This window comes from Rutilus rutilus (assembly GCF_951802725.1).
Source record: "Rutilus rutilus genome assembly, chromosome: 21".
Classification (NCBI taxonomy): Eukaryota; Metazoa; Chordata; class Actinopteri; order Cypriniformes; family Leuciscidae; genus Rutilus; species Rutilus rutilus.
The window spans coordinates 35,295,143-35,322,937 of record NC_140226.1 but is presented as its reverse complement, the minus strand read 5'-3'; the positions used below and the strand labels follow the sequence as shown (position 1 = coordinate 35,322,937).

The 27,795-nt window shown below is 41.5% G+C and overlaps 2 protein-coding genes across 3 annotated transcripts; one reads left to right on the top strand and one right to left on the bottom strand.

Annotated features, from left to right (window-relative positions):
- Positions 1-125: 125 nt before the first annotated feature.
- wdr20a (WD repeat domain 20a) lies at positions 126-25,104 on the bottom strand. The gene is made up of 4 exons (XM_084392602.1): positions 24,833-25,104; positions 4,723-4,905; positions 3,157-4,467; positions 126-1,452 (listed from the first exon to the last, which is right to left on the bottom strand). The coding sequence occupies exons 1-4, from the start codon at positions 25,088-25,090 to the stop codon at positions 1,399-1,401; spliced, it is 1,806 nt and encodes a 601-aa protein (XP_084248728.1). The 5' UTR covers positions 25,091-25,104; the 3' UTR covers positions 126-1,398.
- LOC311280442 (uncharacterized protein) lies at positions 25,074-27,477 on the top strand. 2 transcript variants are annotated; one of them, XM_084392606.1, is made up of 4 exons: positions 25,074-25,943; positions 26,141-26,212; positions 26,288-26,338; positions 26,957-27,477. In XM_084392606.1, exons 1-4 carry the CDS (start codon positions 25,884-25,886, stop codon positions 27,317-27,319), a joined length of 546 nt encoding a protein of 181 aa, XP_084248732.1. In that variant the 5' UTR covers positions 25,074-25,883; the 3' UTR covers positions 27,320-27,477. The 2 variants fall into 2 exon arrangements, with proteins under 2 accessions (XP_084248732.1, XP_084248731.1); XM_084392605.1 differs by having other exon boundaries at positions 25,191-25,943; positions 26,138-26,212.
- Positions 27,478-27,795: the final 318 nt, after the last annotated feature.

The following is a 27,795-nucleotide window of genomic DNA, read 5'->3' as shown; positions in this document are numbered from 1 at the left end:
ATTCAATGCTTTTGTTACTTTTTAAGCTGTTCAGTAAAACTGCTTCACACACTCTCAGAAACAGGGCGTTGAGGTTAGAGTAAGAACTAGCACACAAAACAGGACGATACACACGAGACCAAACATCCGTGGACTTTTTTAATGAAGAACAAAATGTGAAATGCAAAATGTTAACCACACGAATCAAAAATATGACACTTCCATCATCCACATCCTGGCCGTTCCCGGTTAGTGTATATTTCATTAACAATGACTGCTAGTCACACAGAAGGGTAAGTCATGACAGCGGTTTATAGTGTCTACTGCTCGCTCCTATAGTGGCTGTTTCTTATAGCACATAGAATAACTTTGCTGTTGGTAAGCAAAATATGAACTCTTGAAACTCTTTCATAAGATTAGTTTTCTGCGTCTGCTAGACTTCCTGAGCTTCACACGTGTTATTAGCCAGACGGCACCTCTGGCCATCTAGCGTTTCGCTTACATAAATCTCCTATATTATCAAAATACATTTGGGTGACTTTTGTACAAGAGACGAGGAAAAATGAAACAGAAAAAGAAAAAAAAAACAGAAACCTGCATATTTAAGATTATTTTTAATATTATTATGTCTATTTTTCTGCTTTAGAAAGGTCACTATTTCCTGTAATGATGACAAACTTCCACTAGAGTTACTGATCATTTGCTTTTGCCCCAATAAATCACTGAATTACAATATTATACATATAATACAAAGCAGATTTTTATCTGAAACAATATTAAAATAAATGCTCAATAGATACAAAGTTTTAATCATAATTCTCCACATTATACCGGTCTGTGAGTCCTCGCACACACAAATGTAAAGCCATTCTCTTCTAATAAACTATTAAGTGCAAACAAATTTTCTTTTTAAAAAACTAATGATTGCAGCATCCAGCTTTTCAGATTCAGATTCAAGACAGAGGATATTAAAGCCGAGAGCATCAAGGCCTTCCCCCAACGTCTATTCTTTCTTTTTTTGTCTTTTTTGATCCTTTATAGTAGTTACAAAAAACAAAAACCCAAAATAAAATCAGTGCAAAGTTTAACAATGGGGGTCAAATCTATTCCGTATGAAAGAGGGTGAAAATAAAACTATTAAAAGTGATCTGGGGTTCAAAGACGACTGCTTTTCCACCCGGGATTCAAGACTTCCCAAACCTTAGGATTGAAATACACAAGAGAAATAATACAGTGAGACGCAACTGAGAGTGAAACCATATCAAATAAATACTCTGGGGAAGAGAGAGGAAAGCCCATGGTCGCACTGATGCACACACTCGTGTTCCTGCGCTCACGGGCTCACGGCTCCAGAACCAGAGGAGGAAAGAACCGAAGGAGGAGAAGCGGCGATGACCTCTGACCTGCAGGAACGCTGGGCTATACTACTGTTCCACTGGGAGAGTTGGCTTGGTTTTGGGATGACAATAAACCCTGAGAAAAGAAGAGAAGAACATTTGAAAACATTTGCAAAGCGTCAATACGAGCAAATCACGTGATACAATCCTCCAATACACAAAACATTCATAGTGTAAATGTTCACACACACACACACACACACACACACACACACACACACGCTCTGTTCTACAGCTAGATGAACACCTATAATAGCCTAGCCTGTTAGCACAGAAGAGAGCCCGGTGCGGTTCTGCTGATGATGGCACGCTGTGATCTTCGGCTGGCCAATCAGAGGACAGGGGCGTTTCATTTTTACGAGCATCTCAGTTCACAGATAGTTTGTTTCTCTATTATTTCTATATAAAAATGTCAATACAATGTAAAGTATTTGTTTTAAATAATTTGTTCCATTATTGTTGTCGTCGTCTGTTGACATCGTACAAGCAGAATGCAGCGGTTGGTCGGTGTTGTGTTAGCCCCGCCCCTCCTCCACTGTGATTGGACGGCTGGGTAAAAGCTGTGCTACGTGTGTCCGAGACTCGCGGCTCCACGGGACCAGCGTTAGCCACCGCTGACGACAGATCACACACTATACTATACTAGGAGACGTTCTAGATGGACCTCGTGGCAGACAGAAGAAAGGAATGTTCTGATCCAATCTGACCTCTGACCTGTAATGCTGCCTGCATCATAATCACACACTAGGCGTTTCTCAATGTCAAGGAAGGATCCTCGGAAGCCAGAATTTCGAGGATGCTACGTCATCGACATCCGTCGAAGGACTGTTCCAATGTCGAGGATCCTCGGAATTTCCACCAAGGACTGAGTCCTTCGTTCGATAAATATCCCATATACAGGAAAGGATGCATATGTGTAGCCTTCGCCCTCTCAAATCACCCACAATCCTATGCGCGCAGCTTTGCTATCTTGTTAAAAACATTCAAAATGTTGGACGGGTCAATATGCTTTCAAATGTAAATATATTTACGTTACCAAACATTTGTTTAAAAAAATAATTACATCCATTATGTTATGGGTCAAATTGACCCGCACTGTTCAAACACACTTACCAGTCAAATAATCAATATGATTAAAAAGGAGTTTATTGATTTAAAAAACGATTATATTGCCTGAGTGAACAGAACTGCGTCCATAGCAACGCTCTGTTTTTCATTTTCACTGACGTAATGACGCACTGACGTGCACTTGCTAGCCTGATCCATTTACGTGTTCTCCGAATGCTAACGAGGAGCCTCGCCTAGTCTCTGAAGGAAGTGACTTGGAAGGACCAGTCCTGCCAGGGAAGTATCCTTGACATTGAGAAACACCTACTGTTCGCTCGTTGGCCAGAGGAGAACTGAGACTGAGTCTGGATTCTCCCAAGGGTTTTTCCTCCATTCTGTCACTGATGGAGTTTTGGTTCCTGTCACTGTCGCCTTTTCCTTTTGTCTCGCTCAGTCGGGACATTTAATCTAATATTCAGCAGTATTATTGATCTCCTGCACTGACACCATTATATGAGAACTGAACTGAGCTGGATGATGACATCACGGTTTCTCCAGAGCGGATGTATATATAAATGAACTAAATTAATAACTTCTCTGAACTTCCTTAAGCTGGACTGTGACGCTATTTTCTTCTGGAAACAAACTCTGCATTATTCTCCTGTTATCTCAGTAAAGCTGCTGTGAAACACTCTGTATAAAGCGCTGTATGAATGAAGGAGACTCGACTCACCACTTTGCCGGGTCTCGCCCATGTGCAAATAAACCCCTCCTGACACGCGGTGACAATACAGTCTTCTAGAAAGATGAGCACCGTGAGTCTCTCGTGCGCGATCTTCTTGCAGACTAGCGGCTCGAGCAGCGGCACGTCCTCCATGCGCGGGCACAGCGTCGTGCCCAGAGTCTTGGCAGGGTCCGTTTTGGTTTTGGTGAGCAGGTTGAGCTTGTCGCTGCTCTTGCTGCTGATGTGGCCCATGCTGTGGTTCCGCTTGTGGTCTTTCTCGGGGTGGCGGTCTTTACGGTCGTGCAGCGAGAGCGTGGCGAACTTGCTAACGCCGGTGGCGACGGGGTTCTCGGTCGTGGCGCTCTTGGAGCCGGAGCTGGCGGCCGCGTGCGGGAGACTGTTGGAGCGCGGCAGCGGCGCGGGGAGCGAGTTAGCCGGCGTGTTAGCGGCGCTGCTGTTGCTGCCGTTAGCGCTGGGGTTGCTAGCGGTCGGGATCACGGCGCCGCTAACGCTTCCTCCCGCCGGCGGGCCGCTCGCATTCATGACGTTGGTGTGCGTTCGCGTTCGGGACAGCGGGAGGTGCGGGAACAAGATGTCCTCCGTCAGGTCCCATAGGCAGAGCTGCGTGTCCTGGCCCACAGAGCCGAAGCGGTACGTCACGCTAACTGGCCGGCTGTCCGTGGAGTTGCGTTTCGAGAGGCGCGACTGCGTGCTGTTAGCTCGATCGCGCCCGAAGTGGATCTGATCCTGGAAGTCCTCATCGCTGCCGCTGAACTCCATGGGGTCGCTCTCCTCAACGCTAGTGGTGTAGTGGTCGAACGCCACCACGCTAACCCACGACTTGTGCCCGTGTCCTCGCGCAATCACTCGGCAGTCCACGAACGACCACACGGTCACCAGGTCGTCCTCGCCGCCAGCCACGATGTACTTGCCGTCGGGGCTCCAGCACACACACAGGAGCCCGCCGAAGTAGCTCTTCATGTTCCCGTGCAGCTCCACCGCGTCGAAGTTGAAGACGCGCAGGAACCCGTCCTGGCTAACGCAGGCCAGGAACTTCCCGTCGGGCGAGAAGGCGAACTCATTGAGCGCGCCGTCACCCACGGTCCACTTGAGCAGGGGGTTGCGCGTGGACTTGCTCTTGCAGGTGTGTACGGCGTAGCTCTCGCCCTGCTTCAGCAGCTGGTAGTGAGGAGCCGTGGTCCCGCAGGTGTGCTCCACGTTATACAGGTACATGCTCCCGCTGGAGTGAGCCACCAGGAACAGGCTCTCGGAGCCCGGGACCCACTTCACACACGTCACGCGGGATTTGTCGATTAGTCTCTGAGTGAGAGCCATGGAGGAGAAGAGACAAGACAGAGAAGACATGGGTTATAAAGAAAGATTACCAAAAAAAAGAATAACCCACACTAGTGTATAGGGCTGTAACGATTCCCTCACGTCACAATACTGAACTCACCATACCATATTACTGCCATACTCCAACCCATATGATAAAAGGTTAAATAAAGATGTGAATGGCGATGCGAACGAGTGTGTGTAGTGTAGATGTGTGTGAAGTGTAGATGTGTGTGTCACCTCTTCATTGAAGAGTTTGCTGGTCTCCTTCTTGATGGGGTCGATGAGCTGCACCTGTCCCGCAGAGAAGCCGACGAGCAGCGACACGCTCTCCGCCGTGGCCGTCAGGTGGTTGAAGTCGTGGCACGTGGGCTGCGTCCCCTTGTAGATCCTCTTATCGATGGGTTTGCTCAGGTCAGCGGCCTGTGGCCAACAGAGGAAGCCAAGTCACATTTATTTATAAAACACTTTTTACAACACAGAGTGTTTCAGAGCAGCTTCACAGAGACAGTTAGGGTTAGGATAGATTAGGGTTAGGATAGATTAGGGTTAGGGTTAGGATAGATTAGGGTCTGTTAGTTACAGAGATAACAGGAGAATAATGCAGTGAAGTTTGTGTCTAGAAGAAAATAGCGTCACAGTCCACCTTAAGGAAGTTCAGTTATTAATGTAGTTAATTTATAAATATCTTCCAGCTCAGTTCAGTTCTCATATAATGCTGTGAATGCAGGCAGATCAATAATATTGTTGAATATTAAATTAAATGTTCAATTTAATGTCCCCAACTATCTACTAGATAGCAGAAGTAAACACCTGAACCGCTGCCACACAAACACAGATTCCCTTCGAGAAACACTGCGACAGGTGCCGGTCACAACAACAACCCTCAGGTCACACACGCGTGTGTGTGTGTGTGTGTGTGTGTGTGTGTGTGTGTGTGTTTCATCTGCCGTATCTAAACACGACACATGATGTATGGTTTCACTAGTACCTGGGATAATCACACAATAGTATCACTTAATCTGGAAATAATTGATCTTTATTAGGGACGCACCGATACCACTTTTTCCAGAATGAGTTTAAATATATTGGGTAGAGAAACCAAAAGAATACGAATCATAATATTTGGTTTTGCAATCATATTTGTTTAGCAAATACATATTTCCTTTGGTTATTTTCATGCTTACTTAAGCCTGCTAAAATGTATTGCATGGGTTTCTGTTACTTTCACTTTTCATTCTATTCAATTCAATTGAATCTCTATGATGAAATACTTGAATAAATGAGTATAAGTGTTGAATACAATACATCACACACTCTGTGTGCGCGCTATCGCTATTGCATGCGTGGTCACACCGATGTCAACAACCTTGAGCGCATGCGCTACCTGAGATGATTATAAGGAATAAATATGACCAATACTGACAGCGAATAACAAATAAATATGGAATGACAGTAATGTCACAGCAGCAGAATATAATTATGTAAACAACATTAAATATAAACACGGATACAGCATTTGTTGAGAATGTTCAATTATTATGTGATTATTTACAGTGGGATGCACACACACGCACAATCCATACAAAACTCCTCCGATTTGATCTACAAATTATGTACAATAATCAGCCAATCACCTTTCCCCATTTTCATCCCTCTGCTCTCATGAACTCCAGTGGAAAGTTCAGACTGGGAGAGTCCATGTATTAAAGGGGACACTTTCTACAAACTAATCAAATGTGAAATAACACTGCATATTCTGAATATATGAGCCATAAACACTACTGAACATGAGCCATAAACACTACTGAATGAGAGCCATAAACACTACTGAACGTGAGAGCCATAAACACTACTGAACGTGAGAGCCATAAACACTACTGAACGTGAGAGCCATAAACACTACTGAACATGAGCCATAAACACTACTGAACATGAGCCATAAACACTACTGAACATGAGCCATAAACACTACTGAACATGAGCCATAAACACTACTGAACATGAGCCATAAACACTACTGAACATGAGCCATAAACACTACTGAACATGAGCCATAAACACTACTGAACATGAGCCATAAACACTACTGAACATGAGCGCCATAAACACTACTGAACATGAGCGCCATAAACACTACTGAACATGAGAGCCATAAACACTACTGAACATGAGCCATAAACACTACTGAACATGAGCCATAAACACTACTGAACATGAGCCATAAACACTACTGAACATGAGAGCCATAAACACTACTGAACATGAGAGCCATAAACACTACTGAACATGAGAGCCATAAACACTACTGAACATGAGAGCCATAAACACTACTGAACATGAGAGCCATAAACACTACTGAACATGAGCCATAAACACTACTGAACATGAGCCATAAACACTACTGAACATGAGAGCCATAAACACTACTGAACATGAGCGCCATAAACACTACTGAACATGAGAGCCATAAACACTACTGAACATGAGCCATAAACACTACTGAACATGAGCCATAAACACTACTGAACATGAGCCATAAACACTACTGAACATGAGAGCCATAAACACTACTGAACATGAGCCATAAACACTACTGAACATGAGAGCCATAAACACTACTGAACATGAGAGCCATAAACACTACTGAACATGAGAGCCATAAACACTACTGAACATGAGCCATAAACACTACTGAACATGAGAGCCATAAACACTACTGAACATGAGAGCCATAAACACTACTGAACATGAGCCATAAACACTACTGAACATGAGCGCCATAAACACTACTGAACATGAGAGCCATAAACACTACTGAACATGAGCCATAAACACTACTGAACATGAGCCATAAACACTACTGAACATGAGCCATAAACACTACTGAACATGAGCCATAAACACTACTGAACATGAGCCATAAACACTACTGAACATGAGCCATAAACACTACTGAACATGAGCCATAAACACTACTGAACATGAGAGCCATAAACACTACTGAACATGAGCCATAAACACTACTGAACATGAGCCATAAACACTACTGAACATGAGCCATAAACACTACTGAACATGAGCCATAAACACTACTGAACATGAGCCATAAACACTACTGAACATGAGCCATAAACACTACTGAACATGAGCCATAAACACTACTGAACATGAGCCATAAACACTACTGAACATGAGCCATAAACACTACTGAACATGAGCGCCATAAACACTACTGAACATGAGCCATAAACACTACTGAACATGAGCCATAAACACTACTGAACATGAGCGCCATAAACACTACTGAACATGAGAGCCATAAACACTACTGAACATGAGCGCCATAAACACTACTGAACATGAGAGCCATAAACACTACTGAACATGAGCCATAAACACTACTGAACATGAGCCATAAACACTACTGAACATGAGCCATAAACACTACTGAACATGAGCCATAAACACTACTGAACATGAGCCATAAACACTACTGAACATGAGCCATAAACACTACTGAACATGAGCCATAAACACTACTGAACATGAGCCATAAACACTACTGAACATGAGCGCCATAAACACTACTGAACATGAGCCATAAACACTACTGAACATGAGCCATAAACACTACTGAACATGAGCGCCATAAACACTACTGAACATGAGAGCCATAAACACTACTGAACATGAGCCATAAACACTACTGAACATGAGCCATAAACACTACTGAACATGAGCCATAAACACTACTGAACATGAGCCATAAACACTACTGAACATGAGCCATAAACACTACTGAACATGAGCCATAAACACTACTGAACATGAGCCATAAACACTACTGAACATGAGAGCCATAAACACTACTGAACATGAGCCATAAACACTACTGAACATGAGCCATAAACACTACTGAACATGAGCCATAAACACTACTGAACATGAGCCATAAACACTACTGAACATGAGCCATAAACACTACTGAACATGAGCCATAAACACTACTGAACATGAGCCATAAACACTACTGAACATGAGCCATAAACACTACTGAACATGAGCCATAAACACTACTGAACATGAGCCATAAACACTACTGAACATGAGCGCCATAAACACTACTGAACATGAGCCATAAACACTACTGAACATGAGAGCCATAAACACTACTGAACATGAGCGCCATAAACACTACTGAACATGAGCCATAAACACTACTGAACATGAGCCATAAACACTACTGAACATGAGCCATAAACACTACTGAACATGAGCCATAAACACTACTGAACATGAGAGCCATAAACACTACTGAACATGAGCCATAAACACTACTGAACATGAGCCATAAACACTACTGAACATGAGAGCCATAAACACTACTGAACATGAGCCATAAACACTACTGAACATGAGAGCCATAAACACTACTGAACATGAGAGCCATAGGGTTGTGCCGATAGACGATAGTATCGTGTATCGACGATAGACAGAGATATCGCCGATGGCAGATGCCTTTGACGATATCAATACGATAATTGGCTCGTTTTCCTATTAATGTATTAAATCATTATTATTATTATGAAGCTAGTATAGTTACAATTATATTTGCCTTGCCTAAATTCATAACGACATCTCACCACATAACCACACTTGCGACATCACATAACCACACATGCAACGTCACCGACGCGCGCGTATGAGGACTCCTCAAAGAAAATATTTTTAAAACAGAAAAAAATTACATCCCACAACGAAATTGAATTGCAAGGTGATCCATTCACAAATTGCCAAGAGTGCTTGTTTTAACAGACGCATCATTCTTATACAGAGCCAAGATGAAGACGCGGCATCGTTGTTCGTCAGTATTTTGTTTCCATAGCACATTAACAAAATATTTAATGACAGTAAAAACACTAAAAACAGTACAATTACAAAATATTAATTATAATAATAATATCAATAAAATTATATAGGCCGCCTAGGCCTAATAAAGTCTTTAGTAGGCTACACGAAGCATCTGTGAAACTCTGCCTGTGAAAATCACAAGCAACTTCAAACTTGTTTAACAAGATATATTCTTCTATTTTTTTCACTGTCAATAATGTAAGTCCACAAGAGAAATATTAAGCCAGTAAATTAAGATGCTGTAGCCTACCGTTATATCCACCGTCGTCTCTGAGAGACCGCGCAGTTAATGCAGTGAAAGCGCAGTCCGTTTCTGCTTTCGTTTTCAGGGAATGATCGCGTTTACATGCACGTTATTAACTCGATTATGCTGAATAAACTGACAATGCATGTGGTCATGTAAACGGATTAACCCATTTTCCTTTATCAGAGTCAATAGTCATAAGTAAGTAGCCTACCGATCGACTTTTAGATTTTTGCCTCTGATTTCTCCCGGCATTTAAAACCCGCGTTATTTCGGTTTAGTGAAGTGCGGTGCGCATAAGTGAAGTGCATCCAGACAGAGAGAGCACTGGTAGGAGGACATATCGCAGACTCCGACTCTTTCTTGACCCAATAAATTAAAACGTGTTCTCATGATCTTGTGCAGAAGCAGCCTACAGTCAAAATGCTGCATCAGTAACGGCATGAGGGGATCATGTGTGTCCGTAAATTTCCCGCTGACATGTTGAAATATACAAGAATGGTCAGATACAAGAATGATTAGGATCTTTTTTTTTTACCTCACTATACCAGGAAACAACCTGATTTAGCCTATTAATAAACACTCCACCTTTGCTAGCAAAATAGAAAAAGATTCTCATTTAAAACGAAGTAATAAAACAAGCAAATTGATGAGTAAATAAGCAAGTTAATAATCAAATAAGTAAGCCCCGCCCCCCTCACGATAATATCGTGTATCGCCGATCTCACAGGCTGACGATAGGACGATATGAAAATGGAGCATATCGCGCAACCCTAGAGAGCCATAAACACTACTGAACATGAGAGCCATAAACACTACTGAACGTGAGCCATAAACACTACTGAACGTGAGCCATAAACACTACTGAACGTGAGCCATAAACACTACTGAACATGAGCGCCATAAACACTACTGAACGTGAACCATAAACACTACTGAACGTGAACCATAAACACTACTGAACGTGAGCCATAAACACTACTGAACGTGAGCCATAAACACTACTGAACATGAGCGCCATAAACACTACTGAACATGAGCCATAAACACTACTGAACATGAGCCATAAACACTACTGAACATGAGAGCCATAAACACTACTGAACATGAGAGCCATAAACACTACTGAACATGAGCCATAAACACTACTGAACATGAGAGCCATAAACACTACTGAACATGAGCCATAAACACTACTGAACATGAGCCATAAACACTACTGAACATGAGAGCCATAAACACTACTGAACATGAGAGCCATAAACACTACTGAACATGAGCCATAAACACTACTGAACATGAGCCATAAACACTACTGAACATGAGAGCCATAAACACTACTGAACATGAGAGCCATAAACACTACTGAACATGAGAGCCATAAACACTACTGAACATGAGCCATAAACACTACTGAACATGAGCCATAAACACTACTGAACATGAGCCATAAACACTACTGAACATGAGCCATAAACACTACTGAACATGAGAGCCATAAACACTACTGAACATGAGAGCCATAAACACTACTGAACGTGAGCCATAAACACTACTGAACATGAGCGCCATAAACACTACTGAACGTGAACCATAAACACTACTGAACGTGAACCATAAACACTACTGAACGTGAGCCATAAACACTACTGAACGTGAGCCATAAACACTACTGAACATGAGCGCCATAAACACTACTGAACATGAGCCATAAACACTACTGAACATGAGCCATAAACACTACTGAACATGAGAGCCATAAACACTACTGAACATGAGAGCCATAAACACTACTGAACATGAGCCATAAACACTACTGAACATGAGAGCCATAAACACTACTGAACATGAGCCATAAACACTACTGAACATGAGCCATAAACACTACTGAACATGAGAGCCATAAACACTACTGAACATGAGAGCCATAAACACTACTGAACATGAGCCATAAACACTACTGAACATGAGCCATAAACACTACTGAACATGAGAGCCATAAACACTACTGAACATGAGAGCCATAAACACTACTGAACATGAGAGCCATAAACACTACTGAACATGAGCCATAAACACTACTGAACATGAGCCATAAACACTACTGAACATGAGCCATAAACACTACTGAACATGAGCCATAAACACTACTGAACATGAGAGCCATAAACACTACTGAACATGAGAGCCATAAACACTACTGAACATGAGCCATAAACACTACTGAACATGAGCCATAAACACTACTGAACATGAGCCATAAACACTACTGAACATGAGCCATAAACACTACTGAACATGAGCCATAAACACTACTGAACATGAGCCATAAACACTACTGAACATGAGCCATAAACACTACTGAACATGAGCCATAAACACTACTGAACATGAGCCATAAACACTACTGAACATGAGCCATAAACACTACTGAACATGAGCCATAAACACTACTGAACATGAGAGCCATAAACACTACTGAACATGAGAGCCATAAACACTACTGAACATGAGCCATAGACACTACTGAACATGAGCCATAAACACTACTGAACATGAGCCATAAACACTACTGAACATGAGAGCCATAAACACTACTGAACATGAGAGCCATAAACACTACTGAACATGAGCCATAGACACTACTGAACATGAGCCATAAACACTACTGAACATGAGCCATAAACACTACTGAACATGAGAGCCATAAACACTACTGAACATGAGAGCCATAAACACTACTGAACATGAGAGCCATAAACACTACTGAACATGAGCCATAAACACTACTGAACATGAGCCATAAACACTACTGAACATGAGCCATAAACACTACTGAACATGAGAGCCATAAACACTACTGAACATGAGCCATAGACACTACTGAACATGAGCCATAAACACTACTGAACATGAGCCATAAACACTACTGAACATGAGAGCCATAAACACTACTGAACATGAGCCATAAACACTACTGAACATGAGCCATAAACACTACTGAACATGAGCCATAAACACTACTGAACATGAGCCATAAACACTACTGAACATGAGAGCCATAAACACTACTGAACATGAGCCATAGACACTACTGAACATGAGCCATAAACACTACTGAACATGAGCCATAAACACTACTGAACATGAGCCATAGACACTACTGAACATGAGCCATAAACACTACTGAACATGAGCCATAAACACTACTGAACATGAGAGCCATAAACACTACTGAACATGAGAGCCATAAACACTACTGAACATGAGAGCCATAAACACTACTGAACATGAGCCATAAACACTACTGAACATGAGCCATAAACACTACTGAACATGAGCCATAAACACTACTGAACATGAGCCATAAACACTACTGAACATGAGCCATAAACACTACTGAACTACTGAACATGAGCCATAAACACTACTGAACATGAGCCATAAACACTACTGAACTACTGAACATGAGCCATAAACACTACTGAACTACTGAACATGAGCCATAAACACTACTGAACATGAGCCATAAACACTACTGAACATGAGCCATAAACACTACTGAACTACTGAACATGAGCCATAAACACTACTGAACATGAGCCATAAACACTACTGAACTACTGAACATGAGCCATAAACACTACTGAACATGAGCCATAAACACTACTGAACATGAGCCATAAACACTACTGAACATGAGCCATAAACACTACTGAACATGAGCCATAGACACTACTGAACATGAGCCATAAACACTACTGAACATGAGCCATAAACACTACTGAACATGAGCCATAAACACTACTGAACATGAGCCATAAACACTACTGAACATGAGCCATAAACACTACTGAACATGAGAGCCATAAACACTACTGAACATGAGAGCCATAAACACTACTGAACATGAGCCATAAACACTACTGAACATGAGCCATAAACACTACTGAACATGAGCCATAAACACTACTGAACTTGAGCCATAAACACTACTGAACATGAGCCATAAACACTACTGAACATGAGAGCCATAAACACTACTGAACATGAGCCATAAACACTACTGAACATGAGCCATAAACACTACTGAACATGAGAGCCATAATCACTACTGAACATGAGCCATAAACACTACTGAACATGAGAGCCATAAACACTACTGAACATGAGAGCCATAAACACTACTGAACATGAGCCATAAACACTACTGAACATGAGAGCCATAAACACTACTGAACATGAGCCATAAACACTACTGAACATGAGCCATAAACACTACTGAACATGAGCCATAAACACTACTGAACATGAGCCATAAACACTACTGAACATGAGAGCCATAAACACTACTGAACATGAGAGCCATAACAAGGCTCGAAATTGCGACCATTTTGGTCGCATATGCTCCTGAAATTTAATCTGTGCGACCTAAAAATATATTTGGGAGCATTTGTGCGAGTGCAAATAATGGTTGTGGTGCGACCTGTTTTCATTTCTCTAAAAAACGTTTGTAAATTACTTCACAGTGTGTACCTTATGTGCGCTGATACGCGATGGCCGGACCGTCATTCTATCCAACGCTATATATATAACCAATCCCGGGGATTTTCCAGCATTGATTTTCTTTGGCGGCCGCCAAAGCCTTTTGATCGGTGCGTGACTGCTGCGCTTGACGAGAGAAAGCCCTGGCCGCGCGCGCGCTGTCTTGCTCTCTCTCCCTCGCGCATATTAATCAAAATCATTTGACACGATAGAAAAAGGGTGGAAGACCGAAGTTTCACGTGGAGCATTCGGAGATTTTTTTCTCCTAAATTACCGTGGAGTGTGAATTGTGCTAAAAAAATAAACTACCGGGATAATCACACAACGCTTGCCGTATGCTACACGTCCACTAATGACACGTCCGATTCGCGAACTAATGACTCATTTGAACCGATTCACTTTAATGAATGGTTAAAACAACTGATCTGTCCAAAACACTCACGAGACGTTTGAATCGGTGTATAACAAATCGGTACCACTTTACAATAATGTTCCACTTATTAAATTCTAGTTAACACAGTTAACATGTACTATTAATAAACTGCACTTTGTTAATTTGTTAACCATTGTTAAAATGTTAATTTCAACATTTGGGCTACTAATAGCCTACATTATTGAATTATTATTATTTTTTTTTTGTTAACATAGTTAATGCACTGTGAAGTAACATTAATGAACAATGAGCAGCTGTATTTTTTTTAACTAAGATTAACAAAGATTAATACAGCATATTAATAGCAATAGAGTGCCAAGTGCCAAGCAAAAAATGCAGGGACAGGTGTGTGGCAAACAAATCAGGTTCATCAGGTTCGATTATTAAGGCTTTTAATCAGCAGGATACGTCAAATATAACCATACTGTCTATGAATATAACACCGCATACACCATCGCCAAAGAAGAGCTTGCCTTCACTTAATTTATGTCAAATGACAAATCATGTGCCAATATCATCGGGGTGAGATGATATAGAGCCAGAAGACCAAATTTCAAATCTTGGCCACAGGATGAAATAAAATCTGTTAATATATAATTTGTAGTTGTGGTGCTCCTTAATTTTTGGTGGGTGCTCCTAAATTTTTGCTGGTGCTCCTAACTTTTTGAAGTTGGGAGCACCAGTGCTACCAAGTAAAAAAGTTAATTTCGAGCCCTGCATAAACACTACTGAACATGAGCCATAAACACTACTGAACATGAGAGCCATAAACACTACTGAACATGAGAGCCATAAACACTACTGAACATGAGCCATAAACACTACTGAACATGAGCGCCATAAACACTACTGAACATGAGCCATAAACACTACTGAACATGAGAGCCATAAACACTACTGAACATGAGCCATAAACACTACTGAACATGAGAGCCATAAACACTACTGAACATGAGAGCCATAAACACTACTGAACATGAGAGCCATAAACACTACTGAACATGAGCCATAAACACTACTGAACATGAGCCATAAACACTACTGAACATGAGCCATAAACACTACTGAACATGAGCCATAAACACTACTGAACATGAGCCATAAACACTACTGAACATGAGAGCCATAAACACTACTGAACATGAGAGCCATAAACACTACTGAACATGAGCCATAAACACTACTGAACATGAGCCATAAACACTACTGAACATGAGCCATAAACACTACTGAACATGAGAGCCATAAACACTACTGAACATGAACCATAAACACTACTGAACATGAGCCATAAACACTACTGAACTACTGAACATGAGCCATAAACACTACTGAACATGAGCCATAAACACTACTGAACATGAGAGCCATAAACACTACTGAACATGAGCCATAAACACTACTGAACATGAGAGCCATAAACACTACTGAACATGAGCCATAAACACTACTGAACATGAGCCATAAACACTACTGAACATGAGCCATAAACACTACTGAACATGAGAGCCATAAACACTACTGAACATGAGCCATAAACACTACTGAACATGAGAGCCATAAACACTACTGAACATGAGAGCCATAAACACTACTGAACATGAGCCATAAACACTACTGAACATGAGAGCCATAAACACTACTGAACATGAGCCATAAACATTACTGAACATGAGCCATAAACACTACTGAACATGAGCCATAAACACTACTGAACATGAGAGCCATAAACACTACTGAACATGAGAGCCATAAACACTACTGAACATGAGCCATAAACACTACTGAACATGAGAGCCATAAACATTACTGAACATGAGCCATAAACACTACTGAACATGAGCCATAAACACTACTGAACATGAGAGCCATAAACACTACTGAACATGAGAGCCATAAACACTACTGAACATGAGAGCCATAAACACTACTGAACATGAGAGCCATAAACACTACTGAACATGAGCCATAAACACTACTGAACATGAGCCATAAACACTACTGAACATGAGCCATAAACACTACTGAACATGAGCCATAAACACTACTGAACATGAGAGCCATAAACACTACTGAACATGAGCCATAAACACTACTGAACATGAGCCATAAACACTACTGAACATGAGCCATAAACACTACTGAACATGAGCCATAAACACTACTGAACATGAGCCATAAACACTACTGAACATGAGAGCCATAAACACTACTGAACATGAGCCATAAACACTACTGAACATGAGCCATAAACACTACTGAACATGAGCCATAAACACTACTGAACATGAGAGCCATAAACACTACTGAACATGAACCATAAACACTACTGAACATGAGCCATAAACACTACTGAACTACTGAACATGAGCCATAAACACTACTGAACATGAGCCATAAACACTACTGAACATGAGAGCCATAAACACTACTGAACTTGAGCCATAAACACTACTGAACATGAGCCATAAACACTACTGAACATGAGCCATAAACACTACTGAACATGAGCCATAAACACTACTGAACATGAGAGCCATAAACACTACTGAACATGAGCCATAAACACTACTGAACATGAGCCATAAACACTACTGAACATGAGAGCCATAAACACTACTGAACATGAGAGCCATAAACACTACTGAACATGAGCCATAAACACTACTGAACATGAGAGCCATAAACACTACTGAACATGAGCCATAAACACTACTGAACATGAGCCATAAACACTACTGAACATGAGCCATAAACACTACTGAACATGAGCCATAAACACTACTGAACATGAGAGCCATAAACACTACTGAACATGAGAGCCATAACAAGGCTCGAAATTGCGACCATTTTGGTCGCATATGCTCCTGAAATTTAATCTGTGCGACCTAAAAATATATTTGGGAGCATTTGTGCGAGTGCAAATAATGGTTGTGGTGCGACCTGTTTTCATTTCTCTAAAAAACGTTTGTAAATTACTTCACAGTGTGTACCTTATGTGCGCTGATACGCGATGGCCGGACCGTCATTCTATCCAACGCTATATATATAACCAATCCCGGGGATTTTCCAGCATTGATTTTCTTTGGCGGCCGCCAAAGCCTTTTGATCGGTGCGTGACTGCTGCGCTTGACGAGAGAAAGCCCTGGCCGCGCGCGCGCTGTCTTGCTCTCTCTCCCTCGCGCATATTAATCAAAATCATTTGACACGATAGAAAAAGGGTGGAAGACCGAAGTTTCACGTGGAGCATTCGGAGATTTTTTTCTCCTAAATTACCGTGGAGTGTGAATTGTGCTAAAAAAATAAACTACCGGGATAATCACACAACGCTTGCCGTATGCTACACGTCCACTAATGACACGTCCGATTCGCGAACTAATGACTCATTTGAACCGATTCACTTTAATGAATGGTTAAAACAACTGGTCTGTCCAACACACTCACGAGACGTTTGAATCGGTGTATAACAAATCGGTACCACTTTACAATAATGTTCCACTTATTAAATTCTAGTTAACACAGTTAACATGTACTATTAATAAACTGCACTTTGTTAATTTGTTAACCATTGTTAAAATGTTAATTTCAACATTTGGGCTACTAATAGCCTACATTATTGAATTATTTTTTTTTTTTATTTGTTAACATAGTTAATGCACTGTGAAGTAACATTAATGAACAATGAGCAGCTGTATTTTTTTTAACTAAGATTAACAAAGATTAATACAGCATATTAATAGCAATAGAGTGCCAAGTGCCAAGCAAAAAATGCAGGGACAGGTGTGTGGCAAACAAATCAGGTTCATCAGGTTCGATTATTAAGGCTTTTAATCAGCAGGATACGTCAAATATAACCATACTGTCTATGAATATAACACCGCATACACCATCGCCAAAGAAGAGCTTGCCTTCACTTAATTTATGTCAAATGACAAATCATGTGCCAATATCATCGGGGTGAGATGATATAGAGCCAGAAGACCAAATTTCAAATCTTGGCCACAGGATGAAATAAAATCTGTTAATATATAATTTGTAGTTGTGGTGCTCCTTAATTTTTGGTGGGTGCTCCTAAATTTTTGCTGGTGCTCCTAACTTTTTGAAGTTGGGAGCACCAGTGCTACCAAGTAAAAAAGTTAATTTCGAGCCCTGCATAAACACTACTGAACATGAGCCATAAACACTACTGAACATGAGAGCCATAAACACTACTGAACATGAGAGCCATAAACACTACTGAACATGAGCCATAAACACTACTGAACATGAGCGCCATAAACACTACTGAACATGAGCCATAAACACTACTGAACATGAGAGCCATAAACACTACTGAACATGAGCCATAAACACTACTGAACATGAGCCATAAACACTACTGAACATGAGCCATAAACACTACTGAACATGAGCCATAAACACTACTGAACGAGAGCCATAAACACTACTGAACGTGAGCCATAAACACTACTGAACGTGAGCCATAAACACTACTGAACGTGAGCCATAAACACTACTGAACGTGAGCCATAAACACTACTGAACATGAGCCATAAACACTACTGAACATGAGCCATAAACACTACTGAACATGAGAGCCATAAACACTACTGAACATGAGCCATAAACACTACTGAACATGAGCCATAAACACTACTGAACATGAGAGCCATAAACACTACTGAACATGAGCCATAAACACTACTGAACATGAGCCATAAACACTACTGAACATGAGCCATAAACACTACTGAACTACTGAACATGAGCCATAAACACTACTGAACATGAGCCATAAACACTACTGAACATGAGAGCCATAAACACTACTGAACATGAGCCATAAACACTACTGAACATGAGCCATAAACACTACTGAACATGAGCCATAAACACTACTGAACATGAGAGCCATAAACACTACTGAACATGAGCCATAAACACTACTGAACATGAGCCATAAACACTACTGAACATGAGAGCCATAAACACTACTGAACATGAGCCATAAACACTACTGAACATGAGCCATAAACACTACTGAACATGAGAGCCATAAACACTACTGAACATGAGCCATAAACACTACTGAACATGAGCCATAAACACTACTGAACATGAGAGCCATAAACACTACTGAACATGAGCCATAAACACTACTGAACATGAGAGCCATAAACACTACTGAACATGAGCCATAAACACTACTGAACTACTGAACATGAGCCATAAACACTACTGAACATGAGAGCCATAAACACTACTGAACATGAGCCATAAACACTACTGAACATGAGCCATAAACACTACTGAACATGAGCCATAAACACTACTGAACATGAGCCATAAACACTACTGAACATGAGAGCCATAAACACTACTGAACATGAGCCATAAACACTACTGAACATGAGCCATAAACATTACTGAACATGAGAGCCATAAACACTACTGAACATGAGCCATAAACACTACTGAACATGAGCCATAAACACTACTGAACATGAGAGCCATAAACACTACTGAACATGAGCCATAAACACTACTGAACATGAGCCATAAACACTACTGAACGAGAGCCATAAACACTACTGAACATGAGCCATAAACACTACTGAACATGAGCCATAAACACTACTGAACATGAGCCATAAACACTACTGAACATGAGCCATAAACACTACTGAACATGAGAGCCATAAACACTACTGAACATGAGCCATAAACACTACTGAACATGAGCCATAAACACTACTGAACATGAGCCATAAACACTACTGAACATGAGCCATAAACACTACTGAACATGAGAGCCATAAACACTACTGAACATGAGAGCCATAAACACTACTGAACATGAGCCATAAACACTACTGAACATGAGCCATAAACACTACTGAACATGAGAGCCATAAACACTACTGAACATGAGAGCCATAAACACTACTGAACGTGAGAGCCATAAACACTACTGAACATGAGCCATAAACACTACTGAACATGAGCCATAAACACTACTGAACATGAGAGCCATAAACACTACTGAACATGAGAGCCATAAACACTACTGAACATGAGAGCCATAAACACTACTGAACATGAGCCATAAACACTACTGAACATGAGCCATAAACACTACTGAACATGAGCCATAAACACTACTGAACATGAGCCATAAACACTACTGAACATGAGCCATAAACACTACTGAACATGAGCCATAAACACTACTGAACATGAGCCATAAACACTACTGAACATGAGCCATAAACACTACTGAACATGAGCCATAAACACTACTGAACATGAGCCATAAACACTACTGAACATGAGCCATAAACACTACTGAACATGAGAGCCATAAACACTACTGAACATGAGAGCCATAAACACTACTGAACATGAGCCATAAACACTACTGAACATGAGCCATAAACACTACTGAACATGAGAGCCATAAACACTACTGAACATGAGCCATAAACACTACTGAACATGAGAGCCATAAACACTACTGAACATGAGCCATAAACATTACTGAACATGAGCCATAAACACTACTGAACATGAGCCATAAACACTACTGAACATGAGCCATAAACATTACTGAACATGAGCCATAAACACTACTGAACATGAGCCATAAACACTACTGAACATGAGCCATAAACATTACTGAACATGAGCCATAAACACTACTGAACATGAGAGCCATAAACACAACTGAACATGAGCCATAAACATTACTGAACATGAGCCATAAACACTACTGAACATGAGCCATAAACACTACTGAACATGAGAGCCATAAACACTACTGAACATGAGCCATAAACACTACTGAACATGAGCCATAAACACTACTGAACATGAGAGCCATAAACACTACTGAACATGAGCCATAAACACTACTGAACATGAGCCATAAACACTACTGAACATGAGAGCCATAAACACTACTGAACATGAGCCATAAACACTACTGAACATGAGCCATAAACACTACTGAACATGAGCCATAAACACTACTGAACATGAGCCATAAACATTACTGAACATGAGAGCCATAAACACTACTGAACATGAGCCATAAACACTACTGAACATGAGCCATAAACACTACTGAACATGAGCCATAAACACTACTGAACATGAGCCATAAACACTACTGAACATGAGCCATAAACACTACTGAACATGAGCCATAAACACTACTGAACATGAGCCATAAACACTACTGAACATGAGAGCCATAAACATTACTGAACATGAGCCATAAACACTACTGAACATGAGCCATAAACATTACTGAACATGAGAACATGAGCCATAAACACTACTGAACATGTGAGCAGAACTGTCGAGTCAGTCTGGATGATGTGTTCAGTTTCTGCTCGCACTGAGTCGTCAGAAGCCGCTTCTCTTACCCCTTTTCCACCAAGGCAGAGCTGGTGCTGGTTCGGAGCCAGAGCCTAGTTTCAAATCGGTTCTTTGTTTTTCCACCGCCAAAGCACCAGCTCCGAACCAGTAAAACTGGTTCTTAAGTAGCACCAAATCATTGCAGGGTCTAGAACGGAGCCAAGAAAGAACCGCTTGCGTCAGGGGCTGGGGGCGGGGTTACCGTGACCAACAAGACGAATAGAAACTTGTGACCGCCATTTTTAAATAGCAGCTCGAGCTAATAGCAGATTGATTATAATATCCGTCTATGTAAGTTACGGCGAGCTGCACGAACGCGTTGGATTCCGATGTATTTTTGCAAACCCATGAGCGTCCATAGTATTGCAACGTCCGTTATTGTTGATGGCTTGTTCGAGATGCATCGGAGCGGCGAGGACCGATCGGAGCTGCGGGAGTGTTTGGAGAGCATACGACTCCTTGTGCTTTTAGATCGCTATCGCAGTGCTTTTATGTCATGCGGCGATCGATCTGCGAGAAGCCGATGCATCTCGAACAAGCCTGGCGTGTTTGTGTTTGGCGCTACCGCACTAGCGGTTGCTGGGCAACATGAGACGTATACAGTGACGTAAGATCTGGCTCTGTTGTGGCTCTCTAGCCGGTGGAAAGGCAAACCGGTTCTTAGTAAGCTCGTCAGTCGAACCAACTCTGAACCAGCTCTGGCTCTGGCTCTGAACCAGCACCCGGTTCTTGTTGGTGGAAAAGGGGTATCTGAGTCGTTACAGGAGCTTTAAGATCATCAACTGAGAACCCCCAGCACACGCACAAATAGACTCCGGAACAGCTTTTTCCCCAGAGCTGTGAACATATTACAAAGATCATACGCACACCCATGCATACAAATATAGATCTCTCATCACCTTTTTACCTCCTCAGTGCAATTGGACTGTGCAATAACTGTTGTGTTTATTGTTTTTATTGTTTTTACTGTTTTAGCTGTTTTATCTATTTATTGAGAATGTGTTAGTGTATGTGTATATGTATGTATGTATGTATGTATGTTTATATTTTTTATATATTTCTATCTTTTTTACTATGCTGCTATCTGGAGAGGACTGCTCCAACAGAATTTCGTTGTATCGCATACAATGACAATAAAGATATATCAAAAATATCAAAAATCAAGTGGACGTGGAAATACAGCCAATTAAAAGCAGAACTGTAAAGGTATCCTATTGTTTGCCAGCGATGAAGATCTTTCTTAATGAACATCTGCTGTCTGTGAACGATTCCACAGGTAACCACACTCGATTTCAGTTCATTCAGGTATACACTTTATAACCCGTTCGTGTTGAAATCGAACGCCTTTGCTCAGACACAGTTCACCAGTTTACACACGCCTGCAGAAATACACATGTGATTACATTTAAGAGAACAGAAGATCATGTGCATTTGATCATAGTTTGCGTTCAGATGTTCAGTATAGCGGTCATGAGCGTGAGCACATCAAGAGTTTTCAAAACTTGCAAAACTTAATTTCAACATTGTCTAATAATCCAAATGTAGCTCTACGCTATTATTATACAAAACAAAGGACATGCAATGATTTTGGGGCTACAGATGAAATGCCATAAATAATGATCGTCTCTTCTGTGTTTGTTGTAAAGACATCTAATTATAATTATTTTAATTAAATACCCATCTAAATAATAACATGTTATTGAATTGTTGTCTTAAATATATATATATAATCCGAAGTAACTTGGATCCAGCCTATGATGAAGACTTCAGATGATGCTAACTCTGAATCAACACGCACCAATGCTAGATTTTTCTAAATGTCATAATCATTTGTTAACAAACAAGTATTCATTACTTCAATGAGCTCATTGTTTCCGCATTAAATTATTACATTGTTTAAATTAATATTACCCTTCTAGCTAACTGTGATTTGTATATGTACATTTCTGAAATACAGTCTCTTCTGATAACAGAACACTGTAATCACTGTAATGTGGAATGATGTGTGTTGTGAAAAGCGCTATACTAATAAACGTGAATTGAGTGGAATTAACTAGTAATAGATACTTGAGTCGTTTTTTCGTTGGATACTTTGTTACCCTTAATCAAGTAACTATTAAGATTATTACTTTTACGTTGAGTAAATATTTCTATAAGTAACTTGTACTTAGGTAAATTCTTGGATACTCTACACACCTCTGACCATAAGCACTACTGAACATATGAACCACTGAATATATTAACCTTAAAAACAACTGAATATATTATGAACCTTAGAAACTACTTAAGATATGAGCCACTGAACATATGAACCATGCAAATTATTGAACATATGAACTGTAAACAACTAGTGAATTTATGAAGTACTGAACACATGAACTACTGAACACACGAACTACTGAACACACGAACACACGAACTACTGAACACACGAACTACTGAACACACGAACTACTGAACACACGAACTACTGAACACACGAACTACTGAACACACGAACACATGAACTACTGAACACACGAACTACTGAACACACGAACTACTGAACACATGAACTACTGAACTACTGAACACATGAAGCACATAAACTGATCGACGATACACAAACTCACTGAACAACAGCAAACACACTCCTGTCAAAGCAACACACACACACACACACACACACACACACACACACATAAACAAACAGACGCGCGTCAGCAATGAAAGTGCGCGTGTGCGCGCGTGTGTGTCACTAATGATGTGAAATAGCCGCTATTCCGCCAATGTGGAGATGAGCGCGTCGTCCTCACCTTCCTGACGCCTTTGTAGATATAGAAGTAAAGCTCCCGGCCCACATTGAAGCAGATTCGGTCGCCGTTCCCGGACTGGTCATTGACGTTGACGAACGAGACCCGGACGGGGTTCGAGCCCTGCGAGTTGAAGGGCACACGGTTCGGGCGACTGTACTCGGAGTGTGTGAGGAGTTTATACGCGCCTTCCCGCGTGCTGAACTGACTCTTGATCTCGTTCATCTCCTTCCCTCCTCCCTCCGCCGCCATCTTTGACATTTACATTCATCCTTCCGCAGGCCCGGATCTGACGCGCCGCGCATGCGCACACATCGCGCCTCGGCCATCGGCGTTCAAACACTCACTCACACACACACACACACTCAGTCCGTCAGAAGAGGTTTGCGATCAATTAGTGAGAGGATTATAGTCTTCGTCACCTCAGAAACTTCCCTGCTACACGAACATGACCGTAACATCTTATATTATTGTACTGACTTTGTACGAACTGTAGTTTTCATATGTCTCATATAATAGAAAAGGTGAAAGAATAAAGTAGAAAGTTTGTTTTATATGTATGATAAAAAGCTTTACAATGCATAAGCATTCGCGACAGAACAAACACATTTACACACACATATACACGCAATTTAAAATAATAATAAATAACAAAATGTTTCATCAGATAATAAAGTGAGCGATCACTCCAGGAAATATCAACGCAATTAAACACGTGATCGTTTTCCAAATACAATCAGATGAAGTGTGTTCCAGCTGTCCTCATGCATTCATTGTTTTTTTTTTTTCTTCTGCCAATTATTGTGTGAAAAATGATTAGTATAATTTAAACCTATAACACAGACCGCTTATGATTCAATGATCTTCCGTCTTGATATTTAAGAATATTTAGTGAGTGTTTTACCGTGTAACTGCGTTGAGATCTGGAGAAAGGCCTCGACTGAATCTCACACACACACACACACACACACACACACACACAGATGTGACTGTATAAAAGCAGAGGTAGTTCAGTCAGGTGTCTGATGACCAGGTTGACTCGCACTGATCTGGAATGGAAGAGCTGATCACAGGCCAGTCGGACGTCGTTGGGAGACTGGCGTTCAAATACATGGTAAGATTGGAACCTTTTTTATTTCATTCTTATTTTTCTCTTTATCATTTGATTGATGTGAATGTCTGTCAGTGTAAATCTGTAAATGCAATGTTGTATCACTGCATGACTTTTAAAATCATTAAAAGTCCATCATTTAAAATCCATCGGTCTGTGTGTGTGTGTGTGTGTGTGTGTGTGTGTGTGTGTGTCAGGAGATGTGTAAAGTAGACTCCAGCTCAGACTCTGAATCGGACACGAACCCGAGACGGTCTGATGTCAGCACCAAGGTATTTCTGATCAGATCATCCTCAAACGCTTCTGTGGCCTCAGAAAGTCATGTGACCTCTGACCTCTGACCTCAGGGTTGGGAAAACAGCGTTCCGGAGAAGAGACTCCAGAAAAACTACCAACAGGTAAAGACTAAACCTGAGGAGTCCTGAGTGAGAATCCCTGCTTCAGTTTGTCTTGTTTTAAACCCCTGTCGGCCATCTTGAGTCCCTTGTGAGAGAGTGAGTGTGTGTGTGTGTGTGTGTGTGTGTGTGTGTGTGTGTGTGTGTGTGTGTGTGTGTGTGTGTGTGTGTGTGTGTATAAGTGAGTGTATGAGTGAGTGTGTGTGTGTGTGTGTATATATATATATAAGTGAGTGAGTGTGTGAGTGAGTGTATATGTGTGAGTGTGTATGTGAGTGAGTGTATATATGTGTGAGTGTGTGTGTGTGAGTGAGTGAGTGAGTGTGAGTGTGTGTGTGTAAGTGAGTATAAGAGTGAGAGTGAGTGAGTGTGAGTGTGTGTGTGAGTATGTGTAAGTGAGTATAAGAGTGTGAGTGAGTGAGTGAGTGAGTGTGTGTGAGTGTGTGTAAGTGAGTGAGTATAAGAGTGAGAGTGTGTGTGTGTGTGTATAAGAGAGTGTGAGTGTGTGTGTGTGTGTGTGTATATGTGTGAGTGAGTGAGTATAAGAGTGAGAGTGTGTGTGTGTGTGTGTGTGTGTGTGAGACTCGGCTGTAACTCCTCTCTCTCCTGAACCGGTTTCAGTGTCTGGATCCGTACGATGGGAGTTCTGAAGACTCGGGCTCCTCTGATGAAGGTGTGCAGAAGCGTCGGCCCAGAGGAGCCGTGAGGAGGAGAGCCGGGATCCGGGATCATCCCGATGTCCTGATGAGGTCCTCGAGTGACTCGGACACGCGGAGCCACTGCTGGCCTGAGGTGTGTGTGAGACTGGACCTGTCGGACTCTGGGATCCACACACGATCCGGGCTCAGCTCCCCCGCTCCGGACCCCTTCCCGCCGGGATCCCGGGACACCCCCCCCCTCTCCAAGCGGAAGCTGTTCCCGTCGGGAGAATTGGAGGAGGGCATGAGGAGGAAGAGGAGGTGCACCAGCGACATGGAGATCTGAAGCTGCTCACACACACTTCACTTGGGAAGGAGTTTTCCTGTTTATCCGGATGGATGGAGAGACACTGAGGAAAGAGAGTAAATGAAGGCGTTTCTTCACCTCAGGTTTAGCTGATGATGCCAAAGTTAATACAATAATAAATTATGACTAACAAACCTAACGTTCATTCATGATTTCTGACCTCTCTTGAGTGAGTGAGTGAGTGAGTGAGTGTGTGAGTGTGTGTGTGTCAGTGAGTGTGTAATCTAATGATGTTTAACAGTATGATGACGGTCGTCTGGAGTAGAGCCGGATCAGAGTCTTGTGTGTGTGTGTGTGTGTGTGTGTGAGAGTGAGTGAGTGTGAGTGTGAGTGAGTGTGAGTCAGTGTATGAGTGTAGATCCTCTTCATATTCAGTGTTTGATGCATTTAAATGCTTGTTCGTCACTTTAAACAAAGTCTGTAGCAGCAAAACTAAAGTCCAGCGTCGGTTCCGG

What these genes read in the sequence shown, in the direction of transcription:
- LOC311280442 (XM_084392605.1), top strand. Translation starts at nt 25,884, where the DNA reads ATGGAAGAGCTGATCACAGGCCAGTCGGACGTCGTTGGGAGACTGGCG. An exon ending in GACTGGCGTTCAAATACATG is followed by an intron (nt 25,944 to 26,137) that starts GTAAGATTGGAA and finishes TGTGTGTGTCAG; the next exon opens with GAGATGTGTAAAGTAGACTC. An exon ending in GGTCTGATGTCAGCACCAAG is followed by an intron (nt 26,213 to 26,287) that starts GTATTTCTGATC and finishes CTCTGACCTCAG; the next exon opens with GGTTGGGAAAACAGCGTTCC.
- wdr20a (XM_084392602.1), bottom strand. Translation starts at nt 25,090, where the DNA reads ATGTCAAAGATGGCGGCGGAGGGAGGAGGGAAGGAGATGAACGAGATC. An exon ending in TCTACAAAGGCGTCAGGAAG is followed by an intron (nt 4,906 to 24,832) that starts GTGAGGACGACG and finishes TGTTGGCCACAG; the next exon opens with GCCGCTGACCTGAGCAAACC. An exon ending in GGGCGAGACCCGGCAAAGTG is followed by an intron (nt 1,453 to 3,156) that starts GTGAGTCGAGTC and finishes TTCTTTTCTCAG; the next exon opens with GGTTTATTGTCATCCCAAAA.